Source organism: Populus trichocarpa, chromosome 2, assembly GCF_000002775.5.
Source record: "Populus trichocarpa isolate Nisqually-1 chromosome 2, P.trichocarpa_v4.1, whole genome shotgun sequence".
NCBI classification, from domain to species: Eukaryota; Viridiplantae; Streptophyta; class Magnoliopsida; order Malpighiales; family Salicaceae; genus Populus; species Populus trichocarpa.
The window spans coordinates 22,982,093-23,004,234 of record NC_037286.2 but is presented as its reverse complement, the minus strand read 5'-3'; the positions used below and the strand labels follow the sequence as shown (position 1 = coordinate 23,004,234).

The following is a 22,142-nucleotide window of genomic DNA, read 5'->3' as shown; positions in this document are numbered from 1 at the left end:
TCAAATGGTGTTTTTTTCTTTATTTTTTTTATATAAAAATATTATCCAGTTTTACAATATTAATCACATCTCTCAAGCCGACTTTTGGATTAGATTAAAATTTTATAAGGAGTTTCTTGACATATTATTATATTTACGTTAAAATTTTAGAGCAATTGAAATTCAAAGATACCTTATAAAACTGCTGATAGTCGAACAAAAATATAGAAAATAAATCATAGGCTCATTAATGGTATTTTTATATTTTTTTTCTATATTCATAACTTTGTTTAGAAAACTTATTTTATTCTCTTTCTATTATTTTTTTTAATTTTATTATTCAATAAAGGGTGAGAATTGAATTTCATAATTTGTTTTGATTCATTTTATTTAGAATTTTCATAGTTTTATAACCCGAGTCACAAATTTAAAAGATTAATCCAAGTTGAACTGGGTCGATTCAATATCTTGTTATATTAAATTATTTTAATCAAATTATATTTTTACCTATATTTTTTAAATTTATCAAATTAATTAAATTATATTAACTTAACCGTCATTTTTTTATTTAAAATTTGATTTGTATTATTTCAACAAACTTGCTTTTTATTGAGTCATACTACTTTTTGTCACATATCAGATTCGGATTTGTTTTGTAGAATTGTCTATTTTGGTGGGAGAATTATTGTTTGTGCATTATTCCCAAGCCATTAATTACGTTTGTCTTATCGGAACCTTTTGCCCTAATTCAGTCCCCCTCATGCAGCCTCTGCTAGGTTCTCGTTGTCAAACCTAGCAGGCTAGCACCATATCATGCCCCACCGGGTCACTAAGATCGATCCATGGGTCCTCTTTTTTTGACCTAGCTTAGTTTGCTATAAACAATTGCTTGTACGACTCTATTGGAAATCTAATCAAATCTAGGTCTCAATCTAGTCTTAATTAGAAAAATCAAAATTGGATTTTATACCTTATGTTCTCACTGTTACAGCAACCGAGAATGTATTTATAAGATCCACTCATGGATTTTACCTGATAAGATTTGAGTGAAGTTTTAAATCCGGTCTGAAAGTGAACCTGGATTAAGACTCGAGTTACGAGTTTTAACTAAATCATCTTGAGTCTTTGTTTTTTTTTTAATTTTTTTAAAACTTATTCCGATTCTAGTCTCGGGTTAACTGGATCCCGGATCGACCTGTCGGACCATACCTGATTTTAAAACTATAATTGTAAATTTGTTAAATCAACTCGAATTAATTTTTTAAAATAAATAATTAATATGTTACAATAAGATTTTTAACCAGGCTTTAACAATTCAATCTGATTTTTTTGATCAAATCACTCTTAAGTCTTTGTCTTTTTCTATTTTATCTTTAAATCTGGTTTAGTTATAACCTTAGTTTACTAGTCTCGTTGACCTACTAAGTGATTTTAAAATTATAATTATAAATTTGCTAAATTAATTTAATTAATTTTAAAATAACTTTATTGTTTTTAAATAAAATAATTTTTTAATGATAAAAATTCTCAGAGTTAACTCAATGAAAGTAATCGAGGTTTAACTAGTTTAACCAAATGGACACATCCAGCTCACACGTGTTTAATAAATGACAAGCTAAACACGTGCGATGGGTAAACCTTTTGACAACATTTAACCATAAAAAACACGAATCAAGTGAAGTTTGAAAATTGAAGGAGGAGATGATGATGATACCTGATATCACAAATCCAGAATATAATATTTGTCGTCACTGAGATCACATCAGTCTATACAAATATAATTGAGTTTTCGAACATTAAATTAAATAATAGTAACAATAATAATTTAAGGTTAATAATAATAATACTAGGCAGATGTGTCTTGCCTGTTCCTTGCTGAGCTCCACTAAAACCAGACCCCCTCTCAGAAGCTCAGAGAGAGAGAGAGAGAGAGAGAGAGAGAGAGAGTTCCTTAAGGTTCACGTCTGCTTTGCATCTGCCAATGGAGGCACAATCTGGAGTCCAACGCTCTCCTAATCCCTCTCACGTTATTCCTCTCCCTCTCTATTTCATTTTTTCTATCGTTTATCTTGATTGTTTTTATATATGATTCATAGTTTGAGCAATCATCAGTAGAAATGTAAAGAGAGGAAGTGGGAAATGATTTTTGTTGCAGTTTTCAAATGGATGTTAGTTTGTAATTGATTGTGTAAAGATTTAGCAGTGAAATGGATGGATTGGATGCATCATACAGTTTCATTGAGATCTTATTTGAAGGATTTCAGTGAGTTTGACTGTCAGAAATCAAACAGCCCCTCTCTCTGTATTATCATGTTTTTATATATTGTTTTGTTTTGTAAGATAAACACAAATGATTTTTCAACTACAGTAGTTGGTTTTAATGATTTATTTTCTTTTATTTAGTCAACTTCTTGTGTGTTTCGTTGGCCCTTTGATTAGTTCTTTCTATTTTATTCATGTTGGTGAGATTAGCTTCTTTTTTCAATGTGATTTATAACTCTTGGCATAGCAAGAATGCATTTTTCGCTGACGAAGTCAAGAATTGAAACCTCCCCCCACCTGATATGATATTTTACTCTTTGTTCTTATTTTAAAGCATTATATGAACGGTTTACATAGGTTGATGTCTGGATTTTTTGCGGTTGTATGCTTCTGTGTTAAGTTATATGCTGAATCATAAGAACCCAAATGATAGAGGTCGAGTTCTTTGTCACATCATAGTCATTGATAATCATTTATTTAAAACATTTATGTATAAAGAGAGAAATTTTTTTATTCGATGGTTTCAGCGTAAATAGTTTTAGTCAATGGCAAAGTCAAGTGAGTAACATGATGGATTAAATTGAAAACATAGAGATTACTCTAAGAATATTTAGTAAAAATAAAAATCAAGCAAGGGAGTAGCCTTCTTTTTTATTTTTATTATTCTCGTCCAGGATTATGCCCTGGATCATTAGATAAAAATCCATAAATGAAAAGAGATGATTTTTTTTTTTAATGTGCCTAATCAAAGTGTGCCGCTCATGCTTTCAACAAGTCTTGTTGCCTCCCTTTAGTTCTCAATTCAGGCTGGTTGTATTTCCTGGCATCAGAAGTAAATTAAACAGGAGTACTATTTTTTATGGAGCTAAAATTTCAATAGTTTCCTTGACTTTGAGCCATAGCTTGACTTGCATGATTTTGCAGCTTTCATGGGTAACTCTATCCAGGAATCTACTATTGGCATATCAAAGCTTTGGGGTAGTGTATGGAGACCTAAGTACTTCACCTCTTTACGTTTATACAAACATATTTGCTGGGAGGATGCAGAATCACCAGACTGAGGAAGTAATATTTGGAGCATTTTCCTTGGTTTTCTGGACCTTTACATTGATACCTTTGATCAAGTATGTCTGTATTGTATTGAGCGCAGATGACAACGGTGAAGGTGAGACAAAACTTCCCTGTCAAATATTTCTCACATGAATTTTAATTCCATGCTCTTTTTCTGATACACTTTAATTTATGTCAGGCGGCACATTTGCTCTTTACTCGTTGCTTTGCAGGCATGCAAAGTTGAGCTTACTTCCCAATCAACAAGCAGCTGATGAGGAGCTCTCATCCTACAAGTATGGCCCTTCAACACAGGCTATGGCCTCCTCTCCATTGAAGAGATTTCTGGAGAAGCACAAAAGGCTTCGGACTGCCCTACTTATTGTCGTCTTGTTTGGTGCTAGCATGGTCATTGGTGATGGCGTGCTTACTCCAGCAATATCTGGTAATGCATTGCTAAGTTACTAATAATTATGTGTTTCCGAAACTGCACGAGTGTCATGTCCTTACCAACTTTTGAGCATTGGAAATGCTGTAAGAAAATCTTTTTGCTTCCATATTTTGCTGTCTCTTCTATCTTGCAAGGCATGTACAAGCAGGGAAGACCTTTTATAGATCTTGCTATTACTATTTACTTGGTTTGTAAATTAATTTAATGAAAGTCCCACAAATTCAGAATAAGGAGTCTAGCACTCAGATACATGTCTTCAATTTCTTTTATTATGTGGGCATTAGTCATCTCATTAGCAACTGGCATTGGTGCTGATGGCAGTAGGGGTTTTAATTTCTGCATTCTAGTTAACTTTATGTTTTATTTTCTTTTCTTTTTATGACTTTTTGAATTATTCTTCAGCAGGTTCTTCATTACTTCACCTTGCAGAAACTTGTTACATAGAAGTAGCAATATCAACATTTCTTTTCTCGACTTCAATAGTTTGTTCATTGATTAAATTTATATATCAAATTTGTTTTGTGGTTGCAGTTTTGTCAGCAGTATCTGGGCTACAAGAAGCTAACAATAAATTGACTAATGGTAAATTAGTTATTCTTACCAATTTGTCCTTTCAACATTTCCATTATGATGTCTATCAAATATTTTAATATTTCTTTACACCTTACGGCTTCGTAATACTCATTTTGGACAAATTATGCTTCTTGTTCTTGGTAGGCGAACTTGTCTTGCTTGCCTGTGTCATTTTGGTCGGCCTCTTTGCTCTGCAGCATTGTGGCACTCACAAGGTAGCCTTTATGTTTGCACCAATTGTAATCATCTGGTTGGTGTCAATTCTGTCCATTGGACTGTACAACATTGTACATTGGAACCCAAAGATTGTTCATGCTTTGTCGCCTCATTACATTATAAAGTTCTTCAACCATACTGGTAAAGAAGGTTGGATTTCACTTGGAGGGGTCCTTCTTTCCATAACTGGTATGTTGGATCTGGACATTGACCTTGCATGATTTTACACTGGCTTGTTGCATGCGATTGTCACTTTTCATTGTGAGTTTGGTTGAAAACTATTCAGCTCTCCAAACATGAAATAACTGATTTAGTTTTGTACATAGCTAATGTCAGTGCACTAATTACCAACAATTATCTGGGTCTCACCAGGCACTGAAGCAATGTTTGCTGATCTTGGTCATTTCACTGCCTTATCTATTAGGGTGAGTGTAAAACTCGAACTTTGTTATTTATGACTGAGGTGCTACTTACAATTGTATTTCCAAGTGATAAATTTAATGATGCTCTTGCCTGTGCAGCTTGCTTTTGCATTGGTAATTTACCCTTGTTTGGTTGTACAATACATGGGCCAGGCTGCATTTCTGTCTATAAATCCCAAATCCATTCCAAACAGTTTCTATGACTCGATACCTGGTATTCAACGTGACATTGAGTAACAATTATTCCAGAAATTTGCTGTCCTATTGGAGCTGGTTTAATTTGATGTGTAATTGTATATTGCAGACAAGTTATTCTGGCCTTTATGCATTATTGCCACCCTTGCTGCTATTGTTGGGAGTCAGGCTGTTATCACTGCCACTTTCTCTATTGTTAAACAATGCCATGCCCTTGGATGTTTTCCACGAGTTAAAGTTGTTCACACTTCGAAACACATATATGGGCAGATCTACATCCCAGAAATAAACTGGATCCTCATGATCCTTACTCTTGCTGTAACTGTTGGATTTCAAGACACAACTTTGATTGGAAATGCTTATGGTAAGCCATTCCTCTATCCATATCATGCTATGTCATTCCTTTCCTCAATCATCTGATGGTTAGGTGGCAAGTATATGCAATTATGCCCTTTAGTATAGCCGTATCCTCATTTAAGAGAAATAAGATTTTCAGTTCAGCTGTGCAATTTATTGCTATATGTGAAGCATTGAGGAGTTCAGCTGCACAAGTTAGGTAGAAATGCTCTCGTCACTGCTCGCTGCCTCTTAATTTTTCATTCTGGTGATTCTTTCTAAACTTTTTAGGACAATGTATGTCCATTTTCCTGGGTTGTCATATTGAGGCCATAGTTGCCGGATAAGTCTCTCTGCCGGTTTGTCAACAGAGGCATGGAAGACATTCTTTTCTCCCGTTTACTTACTTTTATTAGGCTAATGACTATCTTTTTTTAGGCATATGATCATGGTTGAATATTTGTAGTGATCATGTTTGTTTGTTGGTTCCCAGGACTTGCTTGCATGACAGTTATGTTTGTCACAACATTTCTGATGGCACTTGTCATAATCTTCGTTTGGCAGAAGAGTGTCATTCTGGCTGTGCTTTTCCTTCTATTCTTTGGGTTCATTGAGGGTGTCTACTTGTCTGCAGCCCTCATGAAAGTGCCCCTGGGAGGATGGGCCCCTCTTGTGCTCTCAGCCATTTTTATGTTCATTATGTACATTTGGCATTACGGGACTCGCAAGAAGTACAACTTTGATCTGCACAACAAAGTTTCATTAAAATGGTTACTGGGCTTGGGCCCCAGTCTTGGCATTGTCCGTGTACCGGGAATAGGTCTCATATACTCTGAATTGGCCACTGGAGTTCCAGCAATCTTCTCACACTTTGTAACAAATCTCCCTGCATTTCACAAGGTTCTAGTTTTTGTTTGTGTCAAATCAGTTCCTGTTCCATATGTTTCCCCTGAAGAACGCTTCCTCATTGGTCGAGTATGCCCAAGACCATATCGCATGTATAGGTGCATAGTGAGGTATGGTTACAAGGACATCCAGAGGGATGATGGTGACTTTGAGAACATGCTTATACAGAGCATAGCAGAGTTCATTCAGATGGAAGCAGTTGAACAACCACAGTTCTCTTCATCTGAGAGTTCATCCCTTGATGGCAGGATGGCTGTTATGAGCACCAGACCTGTCCAATCTAGCTTGAGTTTAATAGTATCCGAGCAAGACTTTCTTAGCATTGATGACTCTATCCAAAATAGCAGATCCTTAACCCTCCAGAGCTTGCAATCTGCTTACGACGATGACAATCTTCATATCAGAAGGCGCCATGTCAGGTTTCAGCTGCCATCAAATCCCGGGATGGATCCTGCAGTCAGGGAAGAGCTGATGGATCTGATCCAGGCAAAGGAAGCAGGGGCAGCCTACATAATGGGGCATTCATATGTGAAGGCTAGGAGAACTTCCTCTTTCCTTAAAAAACTAGCTATTGATATCGGGTATTCATTTCTTCGGAAGAATTGCAGGGGCCCGGCTGTGGCACTGAACATTCCTCACATCAGCCTTATTGAAGTTGGCATGATATACTATGTGTAATCACCTGGACGTTATCGTCCATTTAACCCCAGCTGGTCATATTTTGAACGGGTGGATGCAGAGGTGGTCGATGCTGGCCATGGTTCTGGAACAGACGACATTAAAGTATATGTATGGGTTAGCGTTATCTTATAGCAGTTGTTCCAAGAAACAGCTTTCCTTTTGTACAGATAACCTTCTGCAGACGTCTTCATCTGATAAATTACCAGGGTTTTTCCATGAGTAATAACCAAATGATAATAGAAAAGAAGATTAAATTCGCATTGTTTCAGTTTTTTTCTTTTAATTTTTATCCAAAACAATATCATTTCATTAAAAAAAAAAATCAAAAAGATACTGTTTTGGAGTTGACCTGATAATCTAATAATCTGGATATGAAACTGAGATATTGTTAATAATAAACTATCCATTTAAAAGATGGTATAATAATGGATTTTTTATATTTTTATAATGGTTTTTTTGTTATTATTATGCTAGATGTGAGGGCAATTTGATATTTGATCGAATAAAAAAAATAAAATACAGTAAAACAACCTTAACGCGTTCAAAAGCAAAAAAATTAGAACTAGTATTAAGGGGTTTTTCATCCTTTTATAATGTTTTTTTTAATTATTATTATTAGTTCAACTTAGAGAAAATTTGATATTTAACTAAATATAAAAATTAAAAAACAAAAAATTGTTGGCACATGTTAGCGTGTAGGAGGCTCTTGCAGCTTTCGGGTGACATTGATGTAGTCGAGCTTGCGATAATGAGTTTTTTTGAGTAATCAGGTGTGAGTATGTTACAACTAGATAATAATCTTCCCAAACAAATAATGTGGATGATCTTATTTTAATTTTATCCTCATTCTCTTAATTTTTTTTTTCCTTTTGTTAAATTGATTTTTCTTTTCAATTTCATCATTCAATCAAATATAAAATTTATTTTGTACTTCAATTTTGATTCTCATTCTTTTAATTATTATTTTTTTAATTCTTTTGTATAATTGTAATTCTTTTTTCAATTTAATCTTTCAACATTTGATTGATTAGGAATTGAGTTTTATAGTTTTTTTAAATAGGATACTTTCAATATAATAATTAGAGTCACATATTTGAAAAGTTAATGCGAGTTGAGATTTTTTTTTATTAAAAAAAAAGCTTTGTGAGTTGTTTTGTTTTTTATCGGGTTACTCTAATCTCATGACCCGAGCAGTGGATTTGGTGAGATAACCCATGTTGGCCCGACCCTAATTATCATGGTTACAAGTTTGTTTTGTTGGCTCTAGTTGACTTGAGACAATTTTGTTTAGTTCATTTTTTTCATCCAATTTCATCATTACATATTTAATGGACGGGAAATTAAACTACATCGTTGTTTTCTTTTATAATTTTTTTTTTGGGTTATCTTGATTATTTTTTTTAATTTAATCCATTTGATATTATAGTTTATTTTTTTATTCTCTAATTAAAATAAAATTAATCTATATAACTCGAATCTCCAATTTGTTTTTCTTCTTTGAAACGCATTTGCTGCACTTGCGCATCGTGTTTTATAAAAAAAAAAAAAAAAGCCTCCAATGCAGCAAGGGTCCACAACTAGTTTGAAACCACAAGGATTAATTAATCAACTATATTAAACTATAGGGACTACGTTATATGAAACTACAAGAACTATAGGGACTAAGTTATAATTAACTCTAATGGATTAAAAGTTGACACACAATCTTTGATATAACCATGCCAAACATTTGATGCTGTCTTAAACCTCTCCAAGACCTCCAGTGATTGGCTATCTATCTCCTCTTCTAACCACTGACGAAAACACACATGTCCCAATTCTTCAACTGAACTGAAACACACACGTCCTCCTCCTCCCTCGTATCTTCAAGTTCAATGGCTTCTCTTGACATCTCCACACCTCTTATCTTCAAGCTCAACTCCTCTGCTAAGCCGCGGAAGCTTTTCTCTTTGAAGTATCCTTGTCGCCACAAGCACAGACCATCGTTTTCCCTCACCAATGCCGCCCACACCCAAACGGCACTTCCCTTCTCCAGCCGTACCACCACCCCAAAATACAAGATTGAGTCGGAGCAGGACCCCATCTCCATCCTCAACGAGAGAATTCGGCGCCAACACCATGGGAAGAGAGAGGGCTCAAACTCGAAGCCCATAATGGACTCTGAGGAGGCTGATCAGTACATACAGATGGTGAAAGAGCAGCAGCAGAGAGGATTGCAGAAGTTGAAAGGCGACAGGGTAGCAAAAGAAGGGGATGTTTTCAGTTACAAGGTGGACCCTTATACGCTTAGTTCCGGGGATTATGTTGTGCATAAGAAGGTGGGAATTGGGAGGTTTGTTGGGATTAAGTTTGATATGTCAAAGGGTTCTTCCGAGGCTATTGAATATGTGTTCATTGAATATGCTGATGGGATGGCTAAGCTTCCTGTTAAGCAAGCTTCTCGCATGCTTTATCGATATAATCTGTATGTTTTCTCTATTTTCTTGAACTGATTTTACATGTCCAGCTTGCTTATTTATTGTAATGTTTGATAAATTGTTGCTTGTTTTGTTAAGATATTTATTTTAAATTGTTAGTTAAGTTCATTGGTGTATTCTGTTGCCAAAACAGTCCGTATGAATTCTCTAATTGGCATGTAAAAATCTTTTCATGATTTTTTACCATGTCCTTCCAGCCCGAATGATACGAAAAAGCCTCGGACCTTGAGCAAATTGAGCGACAATGGTGCCTGGGAAAGGAGAAAGACGAAAGGAAAGGTTGCAATACAGAAAATGGTGGTTGACTTAATGGAGCTGTATTTACATAGGCTAAAACAAAGGAGACCTCCCTACCCAAAGACTCCTGCCATGGTTGACTTTTCTGCTCAGTTTCCTTACGAACCCACACCAGATCAGAAGCAGGTAGCTACTCTATCTTGCAAATATTTACTTCACTGCCTTGTTAAAATCTGGATGAGAGGTTTCTTACGCGTCCTTGTTTATGTCAATGAAATGCCTATACTCTTTGCGTAGTGCAAGACAATCCAATTTTGTTTCTAGTTACTGTCGAGATGATGTTCGCATTTACAATTATTTTTCATTTGTTTGGAGGGGATAGGAAGCCTCAGCCATAGATATAGCCATAGCTTTCACAGAATTCAACACCTTCTTTTCCCTTCTCACAGGTTCAACATCCATTATTTCATCACACATGACACAATAAACTTAACAAGTTTATCTAAACAAGTGTTGTCCTTTTCTGCTACCTTTTCTTTTCATGTGCTCACAAATTGGATACTCGTTCCAGGCTTTCATTGACGTCATGAGGGATTTAACCGAGAGAGAAACTCCAATGGACCGATTAATTTGTGGAGATGTTGGGTTTGGTAAAACAGAAGTTGCTTTACGTGCCATCTTTTGTGTTGTCTCAGCTGGAAAACAAGCTATGGTTTTAGCACCAACAATTGTTCTAGCCAGACAGCATTTTGACGTTATTTCAGAACGCTTTTCCAAGTATCCCCATATCAAGGTTGCGCTTCTGAGTCGGTTTCAGGCATGTAATTTATCTTTCTAGCCAATTCAGTGTTTCTTAAGAGTTAGCTCATGTTCTTATTCGTGTTTAACATGAACAAAATTCAGACAAGATATCTCTTGATATAGCGTTCATTGGCTGATTATGAAGGTCTGACAACCATTTCTGGAATCAGTCATACAGTTCACCGTCAGTTGTATGCTCTTTTGATTTATAATTACTACTTTGGTTTTAAGAATGCCAGACCTGTTACTGCAGAGTAAAGCAGAGAAAGAGATGTACTTGGAAATGACTAAACATGGTCATTTGGACATTATCGTGGGAACTCACTCACTTCTTGGAAGTCGTGTTGTGTATAACAATCTAGGTCTTCTTGTGGTGGATGAAGAACAGGTTTGCCTCCAAAGCATATTTCAATTATGTGCTATGTTCTTTGCCTTGTTGCTGTACATTACTAGATCCTTTTAGACAACTAATAAGAGAAAAGGTAAAGGTAACTTTTCCATCAACCATGACTTTGCTAATGAGAAGGAAAAGAAAGAATCTAGGGTGTGTGACTTTAAGCTCCTTATATGTAAACACACACGTATCTAAATTTCAAATTCGTCATGTGGATGCGTCAAAATGTGATGTATGCAAGAGTAGGTTCAAATTGCATGACGTAACTACCATACCTCTGTTAGATTTGATCTTTAATTTAAAAACAAATCATGCATGTCAATTTTCATTTTATTGGGTGTCGTAGACATTCAAGCTTTAGAGCTCTTTCAAATTTAATATTTTCCTTTATATTTTTCACTGTTGAAGTTGTTACAATGTAAATGAAGAACTTGTCGTTAGGTTAATTGGGTGTCATTGGATGTTCAGGCTACACAACACTTTAAATTGAATGTTATATTTTATCCAACTAATCAATGAAGTCGGTGCTTGGCATGCAGTATCCATTGCTTGTGCATGCACTCAAGAATTTGTGTGACTACACTTTTGAACTTATTTTGATAGCTCTAGTTTCCTAATCTTTTCCCATTATTTGCAAATTGTATTGAAATAGTTTCTGTTGTGATCTGGATGTGTAATGTTCTTTGCTTTCCAGAGATTTGGTGTCAAACAGAAGGAGAAAATCGCTTCATTCAAAACTTCAGTCGATGTTCTTACTCTCACTGCAACTCCTATACCTCGGACACTTTATTTAGCATTGACTGGATTTCGGGATGCGAGGTAACATAACTGAGGCAAATGTGTATTGAGTTTGCTACCAGAGTAGATCCTGGATCCAGACATCTAGTTTAGTCTAACCAGGCAGTATTGAGTTTCTAAATGGCCAGTAGCTGAACCATGTAAAATGTAAATTTAAAGTCAGTGCTAGAAAGTCATTTCCCCTTAACATGAAATGTATCATCATGGATGAGCTTGCAATACTGACTCTGGTCCTTTATTGAAGTAGGATTTTAGGATCTTGTATTGTATTATTAAAACTCAGAAGTTTGGACCATCTAAAGTCTGCAATGGTATGGTACGCATACATGCATAATCGTTGTAATCATTTTCTTGTGTTCTAGTTACCATTGTAGATTGGAAGCATACAATGTTGAAATAGGATCCTTGTAGATGATGTAGGATCACTTCTTTGTTAAGTTGATTGTGTTATAAAAGTCTATTACTATAGAAATATGTTTTGTCGGATATCTATTGTGGACATAAATCCAGATAGGATGCAACCTAAATAATGATCTGAAGATATTAAAAATTACTGTACTGTTTGAAGACTTGGATCTTTTCTTCCTAGAACATTTTTTGAAATTACTGGTTTGCTGATCTATAATTTGATAACCTTAATGATTTACTTACATTTTCAGTTTAATTTCAACTCCACCTCCAGAAAGAGTTCCTATAAAGACTCATCTGTCAGCATACAGTAAAGAGAGGCTAATATCAGCGATCAAATATGAGCTGGACCGTGGTGGTCAAGTATTTTATGTCTTGCCTCGTATTAAAGGTATTGCGTACCTTTTTTTTATTATTTTTTTTGAAGCAAAATGAATTTTAATCAGTCTCGGAACACATCTCTCTCCCTCTAAAGAGTGAATACATACCTTTCTCTAGAAGATGGACATGAGTGAATACTTAGGCAAAGACTTCTCAATCCTGTTCTGTATACTACAAATAGGATTACAGGGTTAAACATGCACAATATACTATTGGTACAGCTAATAATCATATATAATCGCCTGTTTGGTACATAACTCTATTCATCTATCATCTTGCTTAGGCTGTATCAAGGATAATGAATTTTCTTCTTTGCAAAACTTAGTATAAGCTGATTTGTTTGGTACATTGCCAAACGTTTTCATTTACAACTATCAACACAAAAAGTAAGAGCCAAAATTAAATATGAAAAAGTTTATTATTTGGCCATTTTCTGTGGTTTGTTTTCCTAGCATACTTCAAAAGTTGATTGATTTTCTCATTTTGATGATGTGGATATCTACTTCATTCTTACCTAACAGGGCTGGAAGAAGTGAAGGATTTCCTTGAACAATCATTTTCAAATGTTGAAATAGCTGTTGCACATGGGCAGGTAATTTTTTATATAAGAAAATGTTATATGTTTAACTGGCAATCATCTTTGTGCGGGTATACTAAAGTACCCTAGACCACCCAAAGTTCCATGTTTGAATGTGTGTTACCATAGCTAGGTATAATTACTGAACTTCATTGCTTAAAAAATTGACTCCTTTTCTTCCCTTCTGTTTTGAACAATGAACTATGTTGTATTTGATTCTCCTTTGTGAGTAGGCAACTTTCTGTTAATTTCAAGTCCATGTTTTTTTTTTAAAGAAAACCTTCTTTCTCCTCTCTTAAGCTTAAAAATTGTTTTCAAAACTTCATGACTTAAATTAACTTATTTTATTATATATGATTTTTCCTTGTCTTAAATTTGCACGCTTATTATTATTGTTGTTGTTGTTGTTTAATGCTTGTCTCTAGGAATCATGTTTAGGTTGCTTGTTTGTTTTATTTATGTTGTATTAGCATATATGTATTTAGGTTGTCTTCATGTTTTTTGCAAGTTGAATGAGTTATGATTGTAGGAGCATGATTGCTGGGTGTCTTGAGAAGACACCTGTTTGCACTCATTTCATTAGGAAAGGTTAAGGCCAAGCTAGGTATCACCTTAACGAACCCTACTCCAAGTCTTCCATGTCACATCTCCTATTGCATTATGGTTAGACCATTAACCCTTCTTGTTAGCTACTGTTTGCTAGTCGTGGTCCTTGGTGTGACTTTTCTGCAGCATGTTACAAAGAAAGGGAATAGCTTTTTGTTAGTAAAGGTAGCGCCACTGTTCAGAAATATATAGAGATTGAAGTCCTTGTTAATACGAGGATGGAATGCACCAACCATCTAGTCTCCATAGTGAGACTTGGTGTGCTGCTTGCTTGGTGCTCAACTCATGCTGTAAATGACAGGTGTTTATACGAGTGCACTAATTCCTACATGAGGGGTTGGTGCGCACCACCTCTTGAATGAATTGGTGCGGGCCGCACTAACTCCTTATGGGTGGCCATCTCCCGCCCCTTAAAAAAGGGGATATGGACCTTTTCTCTTGGTCTATTCATAAAGTAGAGTGACTTAACCTGGAAAGTCATGTGTTGATCAGAACTCAGATTCTATGGTTTTTTAGTTTTAATTCTTCCCAGCATACAAACTTATTTTTTGGTTTCCCACACATTGTGATTTTGTTTTCTTGTTTTGTGTGTTTAGCAATACTCAAAGCTGCTAGAGGACACCATGGAGCAATTCGCACAAGGTGAAATTAAGATTCTTATATGCACAAATATAGTAGAAAGCGGGCTTGATATTCAAAATGCAAATACCATCATAATTCAGGATGTTCAACTATTTGGTCTAGCTCAATTGTATCAGGTTCTGCCCTCTTCGCTTTCTCTTGTTTAATAATTGTTTAGACATTTCTTCAAAATGCTCACAAAATATTCAAAAGCTTTCGTTCTTTTGTTTATTTTGAAAACTCTTCTCAAAACTATGAGATCTCAAGCATGTTATTTCACTTTGTTTGCAGCTCCAGCCCCCAAGCTAACAACTCATTCATATATGTTCTGCTCCTCGCTATTTTTCCCCACCTTCTAAAAAATAGCATTAGATTTACTCAAAATAAGTCTCATGTCTCCTACAAGTAGAAGAAAAATTGGCTTTTCCACTTCCCTATTCCCTCCTAAACTATGCATTTATCTTTGTAGATCTCTCTAATGCATAAGTGTTTGTGGAATTAAGTTATTTTCTTCATCCCTTGACCTCTTTATATCAATTATGTAAAACCAGTAAGTAGCTTCAATGATTTATGGAACAAAGAAACCGGAATGTGTCTAGAATTCTTTATCTTGTTTTTGCTGTTGTTGGAAAATTTTTAATCTTGTTTTCAATCTTTGATGTTATTGCAATAGTTGCGTGGAAGAGTGGGCAGGGCAGATAAGGAAGCTCATGCGCATTTATTTTACCCTGACAAGTCAATGTTAACTGATCAAGCGCTGGTATGCTCTGCAATACATCCATTTCTTTTTGTTAGTTCACCTAGATGATCATCATTACTACAATTTTCAAGTAACTTTTGCAATCTGACTTTTCAGGAGAGGCTAGCAGCTCTAGAAGAATGCCAAGAACTTGGCCGAGGTTTCCAACTTGCAGAGAGAGACATGGGTATAAGAGGCTTTGGTACCATCTTTGGTGAGCAACAGACCGGGGATGTTGGGAATGTTGGAATTGATTTCTTCTTTGAAATGCTTTTCGAAAGTTTGTCCAAGGTCTGCTTCATGATGGATTTTATTATATCTTATACAATGAGAAAGAAGAAGCTTTGTTTAATTGTCATGTATTTAATGTTTTGGATATCTTTGCATTCTGGTTCTTTTTCGGTTTCCAGTCTTCATCATGTTGTGTTAGTCTAATTGGATAGATCAAGGAAACCAACAGCACAGTTTCTGCTCTACAAAAAGATCGCTAGTGAATTCAGTATATGTACTAGTAATTGGGTCATATTTCTAGTGTCCCTGGTTTAAACTTCAAATTTCTGTGCTGCTGCTTTTGTTTCCCTTAACCCTCTTGAATTTTGTTTTTAGGTTGACGAGCACCGTGTAATTTCAGTTCCTTACCAGTCAGTACAGGTGACTTCTTTAATCTCTGGCATATTTTCTGTCAGAATACAATTAAGTTTTATTAACCTGTAAGCAAACTACATACGGAAACTACGAGGATTTAGGGTGCCATTTTCTAAATTTCCTTTGGCATCATTTTGCTTATGTTGAGATTCTAATGAAAGAATGGGTTTTGAAAATTCTGAAAGGAGCTTCCTCTTGACAGAAAAAATAATAAATCTCCATTTTATGTGTCTTGAGAAATGTGTGCTCATGCTCTTGAGTTTCTGTAATAAGAACAAGTTCTAATGAGCTTGTAGCTTGCATAAGCAAGAGGGCAGAGGGGTGAGCTATTAGGTTCAAATCTTACCTTCATAAAAACTCTAATGAAATTGGAACACACTCATCAAAAAGAAATATATATATATATATAACAATAAGTTCTCACACAGGCACAAAGATTCAGGGAGCTTGTCATTAGAGAATAAGAGACTGGCCTTGCAGACTATAGCATGAAAGCTTTAGAATGTGTTTGTGCATGAATTTCATACTTTTCAAAAGGTGCGCCCTTAAACAAACACATTCTTAGAATGTGAAAATTGATTGGTAGAAGCATAACCAGGAGCACTAATCTTTTGGTATGATACAGTAATAATTGGTTACAAGTGTAAAGTGAAAACTGATTTCAACATGGACATGTCAACTGTCCTGACTAGTTAGCTTGGTTGATGAGAATAATTTCTGATAGCAATATCTTTATTGAGCTCAGAGTTATATGTTAGCTCATAATCGAATCTACATTACTGAAGTAACTACCAATTTTCATTGAACCTCCAATTTCCAGTGTTGACAGATGTGTAAAATGCAATGTAGCATTAGATCTATTGAGTTTATAACTGGCAATGATTTTTAACTCAAATTAATCCCTTGTTTGTGATTTTCAATGCCAGGTTGATTTAAATATAAACCCTCATCTCCCTTCTGACTACATAAATTCCCTGGAGAACCCCATGGAAATTATTAATGAAGCTGAGAAAGCTGCAGAGACAGATATTTGGAGTTTAATGCAATTTACAGAAAATTTGCGTTGCCAATATGGAAAAGAGCCTTGCTCTATGGAAATTCTATTGAAGAAGCTTTACATTAGGAGAATGGCAGCAGATATTGGGATAATGAGAATTTACGCATCTGGAAAGATGGTTGGCATGGAAACAAATATGAGTAAAAAGGTTTTTAAGCTGATGGCAGATTCAATGTCATCTGATATCCACAGAAACTCTTTGGTTTTTGATGGAAACCAAATAAAGGTAATTTGTACAAGATTTCCTATGGGATTACCTTTATGATAGGTAGCATTGTGCCGATATTGATTGGTTCTCTCTTCTTTGACACTCATACTCTCATTCAATGATGTGATAAACATGAATGTCCTTGCCTCCGTAGAGGTGAAGAAAGGAAATAAACGGAAACTCTTGACCTAAATTTGATTTAACTGGAGAATGGGGAGTGAAGACAATATGTTTTATGCTCTTCCATGCTGGTCACTTTCAACATCATTAATGTAGTCTGAGTTTTCACTCCTTTTGTCTTCTATGGATTCAAGATAATGAACTGATATACTCTACCAGTTATATTTAGGATTGTTTAAAGCTCTATTAGTAGTTTAAAATTTTTCTTTTAACATTTATTGTTCTTGGTTGATTAATCACAGCACTGATATAATCTATCACTTAAATTTATGGTTGCTTAAAGCTGTCTTTGGAATTTAAAATTAAACAGTCTTTTACATTTATTTATCTACTTTTCTTTGTTAATTATTCATAGGCTGAACTTCTTCTGGAGCTACCGAGAGCGCAACTGCTAAATTGGGTCTTTCAATGCATAGCAGAACTTCATGCTTGCCTGCCTGCCCTTATAAAATACTAGTATTGCTTGCTCTGCAGAATTAGCTCTTCCATCAACTTTCCCTTTTGCACAGTGTCATCAGTGATTCTTGAAGAGGTGAAACAAGAATGCATAACTCCATGTTTCATTACACTCCGATCTAAACCGCTCGGTTGCAGAAGCTGTATTATATCCAAGTCATGGCAGGTGGTTGGGATTGTACTGAGGTACTGTTATGTCAAGGTGAGTCACAGAAGCTGTATTATATCCAAGTCATGGCAGGTGGTTGGGATTGTACTGAGGTACTGTTATGTCAAGGTGAGTCACAGAAGCTGTTTTTTCTTGCGCAAATCATCACTGTTCTTGACCAGCTTTGATTTTGCAGGATATAATGGTTGGATTTAGCTGTTCTCGCCGATACAAAGAGCAGTTTTCTCACAGAGAAGACACAACGTATCGGCAATGATGACAAGTATCATACCATCCGTTCAGCATGACCAAGATGAACAATATGAATTCAGCAAGGGGATAGAACTCTGCTCATTTTCCATGCCATTACCTCGAAGAAGCTTCCCTATTGTTTTGCAGAACCTGGTGGGTGCATAAGGAATCATTAATGGTATTAACTACATCTTAGCATGTATTTTTGAGAAATGCAAGATACAAGGATGGATGGTTTCGTTGTTGTTTACAGGTGATTTAGCGAAACATTATATTCCTTTCAGAAATCCTTTGTCCCTTTGAAAAAGTTCAGCGGTATTTAAAGTTAATTTTTAATATATAAAAAAAAGGGTAGATACTGAAGTTACGAATGTGTTTTTTTATATCATAATTTGTTTTTAATTAAGAAGTGAAAAAATAGTGCATACGTTTAATATAAAAAATTAAAAAATATATAAATTAATAAATTATATAAAAAAAATATTAATGTTAATTAAAGACTAGAGTGAAAATTGATTTATTTAGTAAAAAGTAAAAGATAGATATATATTAAAAAGTTTTATAAGTTTTGATTACAAAGTATCTTGCTAGTTCATGATAATATATATGCAATAAACTATTAAATAGAAGGAAAAAATAGAGGCATGGCAACTATTTTCAAAGTTAATTTTTATTTAATTTTGAAGCAATTAAAATAAATATTTGAAAGAGTTTAAAAGATTAAGATTTTGGAGAAAATAATTTATTTATTTAGTCAAAATCCTCATTTCTTATTTATGCATTTTTTTTTCTTGTTTTGATGAATTTTTTTATTAATAACATGAATTTTCAACAGCTAAAACTTAAATTTCAACTTGTTTTAACAAAAAAAGAAACTCCAAAAAATCATAAATACTATAATAAGCTCATTTACACTCCCAAAATAATCTTTAATCAGTTTAAATAAAAAGCCAAACAAAATAAACAAAGATCATGGACCTTAATTTATTTTTTTAACATGATTAAAGGGTAAAAATCACCTTAATTGAACTTTTTTAAAACAGTTAACATCAAGATCAATATTATTTTTAGTTAAAATGTGAATGTCTAAAACCTTTTTCTCTTTATTTTTAGCAACTTTATCTTTTTCATCTCAATATCTAGAGATTAAAATATAAAAAAATAAAATTTAGGATTAAAACATAAAATTTTAAAATTACAAGGACTAAAAATATAAAAATAGAAAACTTTAAGAATGAGATTCAAGAACTAAATTGAATTTGTTTTCTCAACGATCAAAGACAACCCACTATAGAAAAATAAAGTTTTACTAAATTGTTATTTTTTTTCCATAAATAAAAAACGTTCTTGAAATTTATAAATTCTATCAAGAAAATTATATTATTATTATTATTCACTCTTATTATTTTTATTACAATCATGGTTGATTATATCGATATTTTAATAATTATTTATTTTTAAATTTCATCCAATTACTATTCGAAAACATAATATTGAAATTAAAATTCTTCGTTTCTAATAACTAAACGACATCTTAATCAATCACTTTGTCGAGTATCTGTTGTGTTCTATGGAAACATAAATGTTGTCATTATCTAATTTGATATTGTGAGCTCCAGTTTCCTCGTGGACAACCTAGGCGTGTAGGTGCGCGCAGCAAGGCTACACATAAATCTAAATTTAAAAATAATTTATAAACTAATTAATCGACGCATAAATTATTCATTTATTATAAAGAAAAAGGATTTTTTGTGTAGAAATAGTATAATTATAAATTTTGATAAATTTTTTACTGTAGTGATGGAAAAATTATCATTATCATTTTTATTTTTTTTAGAAAACAAGTTTTTTTTTCTCTCTTTATATTTGATATTTTTATCATTTTATACTTAACCTATTTATCACCATTTTTTTTCTTATCTTCATTTTTTGTAATTTTTTTTTCTTTACACTTTTTTTAAAAAACATATTATACAACGACTAAGAAAATGATGTTTCATTGTAATAATTACAACAGTGTTCTATTCTTTTGCTACATTAAAAATTAGTTTAAGATCTTACATGTATTTATTAACGCATATAATTTTTACTATAGTTGATTATATGCAAATATCGACTTTTTAATTCATAATTATAATTTTTACTCAATATCTAAAAACGTGTTAATAACACCTACACATTCTAACATCGACTTTTTGATTCACGATTATATTTTTTACTCAATATCAAAAAACACGTTAATAACACCAACACATTCTGCGTTAGAAAAACAATTAGTCAACCTGTAGTGAGGAAAGTCGAATAGACGCGTTAACACATTTTTTTTATTTGCTTTTTATGAGTTTATCTCGGTCTCATGTCTAGAAGCACAGGAGAACGTTCTTTTGCTGATATTATTACCAACATTCGATATTGGGTCATTCATACCATTACCATACCTTCCCTGTTCATTGCAGGTTGGTATTCGTCAGCACAGGTTTAGCTTATGATGTATTTGGAAGCCCTCGTCCAAATGAATATTTTATAGAGAGCTAATAAGAAATTCCCTTAATAACCGGTCGTTTTGATCCTTTGGAACAACTTGATGAATTTAATTGATCTTTTTAGGTTAGGAGGGCCCAATGACTATAGATCAAACTTATCTAATTTTTAGAGTACGATGGCTTGCTATTCACGGACTAGTTGTACCTACCATTTTTATTTTGGAGTCAATATCAACAATGCAGTTCACCAACCAATAACCTAATCTGAATTAATATTAATTATAAAGCTATGACACAATCAAACTCAAACGAACAAAACGTTGAATTGAATCATAGCAGTCTTTACTGGGGGTTATTACTCATTTTTGTAGTTGCTGTTTTATTTTCTAATTATTTCTTTAACCCAGATCATAGGTTTGGTGAGTTAATTTGAGTTGACTCATGTTGTTTTTTGTGTCTTTTTTTTCATTGTTTTTTTTTTCTCAATTTCATCATTTAACATTAGATTAATTGAAAATTGAGCTTTATAATTTGTTTCAATTTATTTTTTATAGAGTTATCACAATCTCATAACTCAAGTAATGAATTTGACAAATTAACTCAGAGTTAACTTATTTTTTTTTATTTTTTTTATTGATTATTTTTTTCAATTTCATTCTTTAATTTTGAGTTAATTGAAAATTGACCTTCATATATAATTTATTTTGATATACTTTGTCTGATAACTCAAGTCGTGAATTTAACAAGTTGACCTAAGCTGACCCGATTTTTTTTTTAATTGATATTTTTAATTAAAATATATTTTTACTGATTGTCCAAGTTACCTTTAAACTTATCAAGTCGATTGAATTACATAAAATCAATCCTTACATGATTTAAATTTTTTCTATTAAAAGAATCATTGAAAATATCTGAATATTTCTATACTTTCAAAGGTGTTTTATCCTATTTTTGTTTCATCAAATACAATGGTAAAAAACAATCCGTGCAGAATCGATGACCTTGATGGACATGACTTGTAATTTTAGAAATTATATAAGCAATTTCTGTATGTGTCGGGGACAGACAAAATTAAGTTTCGTCGTCTCCGTTTATGCTGACCAAACATGTTAAATTTTTATCTCGTTACCTTGCGAGGAAATTAAACAAACTAAGGTTTTTTTTTTAATTAACACAATAATTAAATTTTTTTGTAAAAATAACATTATTTTTTAAAAAAATTAATGAAATAATATATTTTCACCTTGCACGTTTGATAAACATAAACATGAATTTTACTAAATATCATGATTTAAAAAAAAAATACATAATAAATATTACTATTCAAAACATCAACAAAAAATTTAATTGAAATCACAATTCTAAACTCAAAATCAATTAAATTTTCATAAATTTTCATCCTTGATTTGTCTTCTCACTCACAGATTACCTAAATTATCAAATCCTCATTTGACTTTCTTCCTCGTGCAAGTTATTACATCCTATTCTTCAATTAGTTTTTGGCGGATAAGTGGAATGGTTTTCAACCCTCTTCTCTCTCAAAAAATAACAAGCCCACGCTTCTAACCATTCTCATACCCAACACGTTTTCTACACAGAGGAT

The 22,142-nt window shown here is 33.5% G+C and overlaps 2 protein-coding genes across 7 annotated transcripts; both read left to right on the top strand.

Annotated features, from left to right (window-relative positions):
• Nucleotides 1–1,727: 1,727 nt before the first annotated feature.
• LOC7462448 (potassium transporter 4) lies at nt 1,728–7,339 on the top strand. 3 transcript variants are annotated; one of them, XM_002302978.4, is made up of 9 exons: nt 1,729–2,005; nt 3,166–3,406; nt 3,491–3,736; nt 4,274–4,324; nt 4,460–4,720; nt 4,904–4,956; nt 5,053–5,167; nt 5,258–5,512; nt 5,978–7,339. In XM_002302978.4, exons 1-9 carry the CDS (start codon nt 1,961–1,963, stop codon nt 7,066–7,068), a joined length of 2,358 nt encoding a protein of 785 aa, XP_002303014.1. In that variant the 5' UTR covers nt 1,729–1,960; the 3' UTR covers nt 7,069–7,339. The 3 variants fall into 3 exon arrangements, with proteins under 3 accessions (XP_024450941.1, XP_002303014.1, XP_024450942.1); XM_024595173.2 differs by having other exon boundaries at nt 1,728–3,406; XM_024595174.2 differs by having other exon boundaries at nt 1,732–3,406; nt 3,525–3,736.
• Nucleotides 7,340–8,797: 1,458 nt separating this feature from the next.
• On the top strand, nt 8,798–18,423 carry LOC7462386 (ATP-dependent DNA helicase At3g02060, chloroplastic). 4 transcript variants are annotated; one of them, XM_052450231.1, is made up of 14 exons: nt 8,798–9,535; nt 9,746–9,971; nt 10,357–10,578; nt 10,840–10,974; nt 11,675–11,799; nt 12,438–12,577; nt 13,089–13,159; nt 14,347–14,508; nt 15,045–15,131; nt 15,228–15,401; nt 15,717–15,761; nt 16,682–17,038; nt 17,556–17,933; nt 18,001–18,423. In XM_052450231.1, the coding sequence occupies exons 1-13, from the start codon at nt 8,946–8,948 to the stop codon at nt 17,655–17,657; spliced, it is 2,436 nt and encodes an 811-aa protein (XP_052306191.1). In that variant the 5' UTR covers nt 8,798–8,945; the 3' UTR covers nt 17,658–17,933; nt 18,001–18,423. The 4 variants fall into 4 exon arrangements, with proteins under 4 accessions (XP_052306191.1, XP_052306189.1, XP_052306190.1 ...); XM_052450229.1 differs by having other exon boundaries at nt 10,357–10,602; nt 17,556–17,858; XM_052450230.1 differs by having other exon boundaries at nt 10,357–10,602; nt 17,556–17,858; nt 17,934–18,423.
• The last annotated feature ends 3,719 nt before the right edge of the window (nt 18,424–22,142 follow it).